The sequence below is a fragment of the Callorhinus ursinus genome, unplaced genomic scaffold (assembly GCF_003265705.2).
Source record: "Callorhinus ursinus isolate GAN/ISIS: 27379988/994484 unplaced genomic scaffold, GSC_fseal_2.0 scaffold60, whole genome shotgun sequence".
NCBI lineage: Eukaryota > Metazoa > Chordata > Mammalia > Carnivora > Otariidae > Callorhinus > Callorhinus ursinus.
In genome coordinates, this window is record NW_027397122.1 from 8,359,688 (window position 1) to 8,364,642 (window position 4,955).

At 67.1% G+C, this 4,955-nt stretch overlaps 1 protein-coding gene across 10 annotated transcripts in view; it reads right to left on the reverse strand.

Moving 5' to 3' along the window:
• Window positions 1-335: 335 nt before the first annotated feature.
• The window catches only part of ZMIZ2 (zinc finger MIZ-type containing 2), a 14,879-nt gene continuing 10,259 nt past the window's right edge, over window positions 336-4,955 (reverse strand). For 7 of the 10 annotated variants that reach the window (XM_025853095.2, XM_073885079.1, XM_073885076.1 and 4 more), the window contains 7 exons: window positions 4,464-4,569; window positions 4,132-4,289; window positions 3,557-3,624; window positions 3,199-3,267; window positions 2,764-3,008; window positions 2,179-2,348; window positions 336-2,094 (listed from right to left, as the gene is read on the reverse strand). In XM_025853095.2, coding sequence (XP_025708880.1) covers window positions 1,741-2,094; window positions 2,179-2,348; window positions 2,764-3,008; window positions 3,199-3,267; window positions 3,557-3,624; window positions 4,132-4,289; window positions 4,464-4,569 — 1,170 coding nt within the window. In that variant the 3' untranslated portion in view covers window positions 336-1,740. The remainder of the gene's footprint in view (window positions 2,095-2,178; window positions 2,349-2,763; window positions 3,009-3,198; window positions 3,268-3,556; window positions 3,625-4,131; window positions 4,290-4,463; window positions 4,570-4,955) is intronic. The other 3 variants (XM_073885080.1, XM_073885077.1, XM_073885075.1) reach the window with 1 other exon arrangement.

The window sequence follows — 4,955 nt, forward strand, 5'->3', positions numbered from 1 at the left end:
GCCCTGCAGGCCCGGGAGCCCAGGGCCACCATCCCCGGGGCCTCCTGGAACTGCTGTCTGGCGTCAGCCAGGCCTTCAGCCCTGGTCCCTCCCGAGGCCCCTGGCTTGACAGCTGGCTCCCTGCCCCAGGCACACCCACGCGAGGTGACAGGGTGGCACATGTGTCTCCTGGCCCTGGTGACACTTCACAGAATAGTTCTCCCGCCAAAGCCAACTTGGAAAATTCCAGGGACAGGGAAATTTACCGTGAGGCGGGAATAGCCGGGTCTTGGCTGGGAACAGGGCCCCGCCCGTGTGGGGAAGACGGGCTGGGCGCGAAGGAGGGACTCAGCAGGCCCGCGTGAGGGAGTCCTTTAATCGAGACGGGCAGACAGGGGACATGACGCGGAGGCTCCTCCTCCCCCACCTGGCTTGGCCCCAGGGTGGGCACGGGAGACGCAGTTGTAAAAAACACAGCGGCACTGGTTCTTCACTTTCACGGAAAAGGGGACCTCGGAGGAGCTGCCCGTTGCAGAATGCGCACACAGAGCGGAGTCGCAGCACCCACCCCCCGCCGTCTGTACCCAGGAGGGGCCAGGAGCCCGCGGGGTCCCTGGCAGCACAGGAGGGACTGGCCATCCACACCTCCTAGTGTTCCTACGCTATGTACATCATTGTGCTTTAGAGCTCCCCACCCTGCAGCCTTAGCCTGAAGCCGCGGGTGGGAAGAGGGGTCCCGCTCCCACCGCGAGCTCAGACTCCGGACAGAGCAGCCCGGCTCCTCGCCAGTGAGCCAAGGGGTTGTTGAAACAGAAGGGTCAACGCTGGACAAGATGCAGGCTGGTGGGAGCAGGCAGGGCTGGAGGGACCAGGGGCGAGGCACGAGGTTGGGGCAGCAGGGGTTGTATGGATGGGGCAAAGCTGGGCTGGGGGGGATGGGGCTGAGCATCTCATCAAACACCATTCTGCAGCAGAGTGGGGGTCAGGGGGTCCACGCGCAGCCCCCTCCCCCCCAGCGCAGCTGCCTCCAGTGCTGGGGGGCGGGGGGGCCGGGGCAGACGCAGGTGGGGAGGGGCGGGGCACGGTGACATCTGCGGGCGTGTCCCCGCCGGCTGGGTGGGGTCTACAGGATCAGTTGTTCTCGAAGAGAGAGAGCAGGTCGTCATTGTTGTTTGTGGGGAGGTCAGGTGGGCCCAGGTAGGACAGCAGTTCCTCGGGGTTGGTCAGCTCTGGGAGCAGCTGGGGACAAAGCAAAGCCATCAGCAGCTCTGGCCTCGGACCCACCACGCCCCTACATGGGACCCTGACCCTCAGCCTGCACGGGGCCTCTCCCTGCCGAAGGCTCTCTTTGACCACGAATCACTCCACTCAAGTTGTCCAAGGCCAGCCCGGGACACGCGGTGCCGGCACGCCCGGGGCAGCACGGGGGCCCCGGTGCAAGCAGGGCAAATGCAGGTGGGATGTCCAGTGTCCGCGACTCGCTGCTTTTGAGCTGCTCTAACTTTTCTCATGATGAACTTCAGGGAGTTTGGTTTATCTGAGTCGACGAAGGTTACCTGCGTCTTACACGCTGAGTTTGGCTCACACAGCAAGGTGAGTCAGACAGGTCAGCCCACACCCCGAGCCGGTGTGGTCAGCTCCAAGCCCAGTCTTCTCGAGTGCTCGGCATAGGCCCCCAGAGCCAACCCCGAGGCTACGGCAGGTACCCGGCACTCATCACGAGGGCCGATGCTATCTGCCCAGCTCTCCTGGCTCTGGAAGTCACTGGGGCGTCAGCGTCCTCCCTTCTATGAAGCGTGTGGACCCTGGAGACGATGCACACGCCGTCCCCAGCCCCAGCTCCCACGTGCTCCCCAGCTTGGGGCCCGTACTCACGTCCAGGGCCGGTTCCGGGGCCTCCCCCGCCCCAGACATGGGGGGCCCCATCACGCCTGTGGCTGCGCTGAAGGCCAGCTCGCCGATGGGGCCCGAGCTCACTGGGCCCAGGGGCTGCCGGGATGCTGGGGGAGGGTTTGGATGGTGCAGCTGGGGCCCCGGGGGCCCCCCAAGGCTGGGGGCGTGCAGCCCCTGTGGCCCGGGGTTGTGGGCTGGGTCCAGGTGACCCGCTGGTGCCATCTGAGGAAGGAGAGAAGAACCAGGTCAAATGGACCTGGGCCTCCCTCCCAGGGAGCCGGCCCCCCACTCTCCGTCGGCACTGACCTGGCCTGGGAGGCAGGGGGCAGCCTTCTCTGGTGTCAGGAGGCTGCTGGGAAGGTCGGACTGGTAGGAGCTGGGGGGCGGCCCCGCGGTGAACTCAGGAAGGGCCGGGGTGCTGGGCGTGGTAGGCGGGAAGGAGTCAGGGAAGGTCCCGGGTCCCAGGAAGCTGGAACCTGAGAGCAGAGCCAGTGCTGGGTGAGGCCTGGGGGCTGGCGCTTGGCAGAATGGCCCCGGGAGGGGGGGGCTCCCAGTGCTCTCTGGCACGCAGCGCCGGACCTTACAGAGAAGGGCATCTCTTTTCATCATGGCCAGGGGAACGGGCCTCGCGACATTGCTCTGGGACCTGCCTCACCCAAACACACCCGCAGGTGGGGTCAGAGACGGCCAGGCCCCAGAAGCATGCTGACAGAAGGCCCTTGCTCCCCAGCGCCGGGGAGGGTGGGCCCAGCTACTGCCCACCCCACGGCCGCATCCCCAAGCAGGCCCCCCCAGGTACAGGACCCACGTGGTGACACTTCACTGGTCTGAAGAGAACGGACCGTTTGCTTAGGGCCATCCCCGTCTTGGGGCCAGGCCCGCTGTACTCACCCTGGCCGGGGTAGTCGCCAGGGGCCGGGGCCGAGGGGGGCTGCAGGGGGGCGAAGGGGGCAGCCCCGGGGCCCAGGGCCGCGATCATCTCCATGACGCTGGGCATGAGCACATGTGCAGGGCTCACGGTGCGGCAGCGTTTCAGCACAGGCCCGTCGGGCTCCTCCTTGACGTGCACGTCGGGCTTCACAGGCACCGGCTTCCAGCTGCACGTGGGGTCGATGGTGATCTCCTCGTAATCGGAGCTGCGCAGGGACACACGGGCTGCTCACCCGCCGTCCTGCCGCCTCTCCCAGCCCTGGGGCCGCCCAGCACGCTCCCCTGGCCGTGCGGGGTGGCTGTGGGTTCCGGCTGCGGCAGAGCAGGGCGCGTCCCCCAGCCGTTCCGGGGCTGCCAGCTGCCGACTGCAGACTGGGGTGACAGGAAGACACTTACTTCTGAATGTAAATGAGGATTCCCAGCATGTACTGATCCACCTCCAGCCCCTCCAGCAACGCCGTCTTGCTGTTGAAAATCAAGGGGACGGGGCTTGGAGGCCTGTCACCTCTCTGTTCTGTCACTGAGCCCGAGGCCAACCCGTGGGAAGTGACCGGTCATGAAGGAGACTGTGTGAGGTGACCCCATGACGCCTCTGCCCTGAGCTGCAGCATCCTCGTCTGTGCTGTGACCTCCTGAACCTGACTTGGGGTTTTCTTGGTGCTATGGGCCGGGGGGGGGGGGGGGGGGTTCTGAGGGGGCCCCCCCCCCCCCCCGTGCCCCGGGCCCCTGTGAGGACCGTCTCAGGGATACTCACTTGCACACGGGGCACCTCCAGGTCCCCCGCTCACAGTTGAGCTGTAGGTAGGACTCCAGGTCGAAGCACTGTGGGGAGCATGAGAGATGGCTTCTCACACGGGGGCCAGGGGCGACCTGGCCGCACCCCGCGATCAAGCTGCGTGCTTTGGGCTGATCTGCTCGCGTGTTGAGAAGCCACGTGTGCCAGGCTTCCCCTGGGGCGCCCCTAACAGATGCACCCTGGGGACAGCCCACACGGTCCTCACTGGGACCGGGATGCCACGTGGTCAAAGAATTGGGCATCTGTGCTGGTGAGGGCCCACCTCTAGGACACAGTGTCCGAGAAGACACCGCGGCAGAGCCGCAAGAACCACACATAAGACCAAAACCCGTCCGCGCACGGGATCTCTGAGGGGCCGCTCCTGGGGCAGGAGGGCCGCAACTGCAGCCTCATTGCCTTTCGAGATGAGAGCCCGAGAATGAAGGGGAGTGGTAACTGTCCTGGGAGATGGGGGAGGGCGTGGGGGAGCCTGGTTACCAACAACACAAAACAGCCGACAGAAGTCCTGGCAGAGCTCCACGGGGACCACCCACCTGGATGTGGCGGCAGTCGTGGCCGCGGGCGGGGAGCTGGATCCTGCGGAAGGTGATGGGGCACTTGAGGGACACCTTGATGGCCGTCTGCTCCACTCCGTCCTCGCCGTTGGGCCCAGGCGTGCCAGGGATGGTGCCACTGCTGAAGTTTCGCTTTACTGGTGTCGACAAGGGAGAGGACTGACTGAGGGGCCGCTGCCGGTGCCACAGCTCCGAGGCAGCGCGTGGGGCTCGCCGCTGTGCCCCACCCCTCCTTGCCCGGGGTCCCCGTCGCAGAGGAGACAGCCTCACTGGACGTGGGGCCGTGCTGGGTGGCGGCTGGGGCCACTCACTCTTGGTGATGCAGTGCTCGGCGGGCAGGAGGCGCTTCTTGAGAAGACCCTGCAGCACCGAGCGGACGGACGGCCGGTGCACGAGCTGCAGCACGAAGAGGTGGGACTGCGGCGGGAGGAGCCGGTCAGGGGCTGCGGCCTGGGAGCCCGTCCTGCCCTGGAGCACCCCGCCCCCAACGCTGCAGGCCAGCCCACGCCCACCCGGGGAGCCCACCGGCATCCGAGAGCCCCCTGCCCGTGTCCCGCCCACGGCATCCCCGTGAACCCCCGGAGCTGCCCGGGGCGGGCCCGGCCACCTCTCCTCGCCCCGCTGTGCCCGGGGCCCCAGCGACTGCCGGGAAGGCTTCGGGGACAGGCAGCCTGTGGGGCTCCCGAGCCTCCTCGCGGGAAGATGGGCTCAGCTGCTTCCCAGCACTGGGCCCCCGCGTGAGCGCCCTGTCTAGGTAAGCGGAGAGGCTGCTGGAAACGGTGGGGCCAGGAGAACAGATCGGA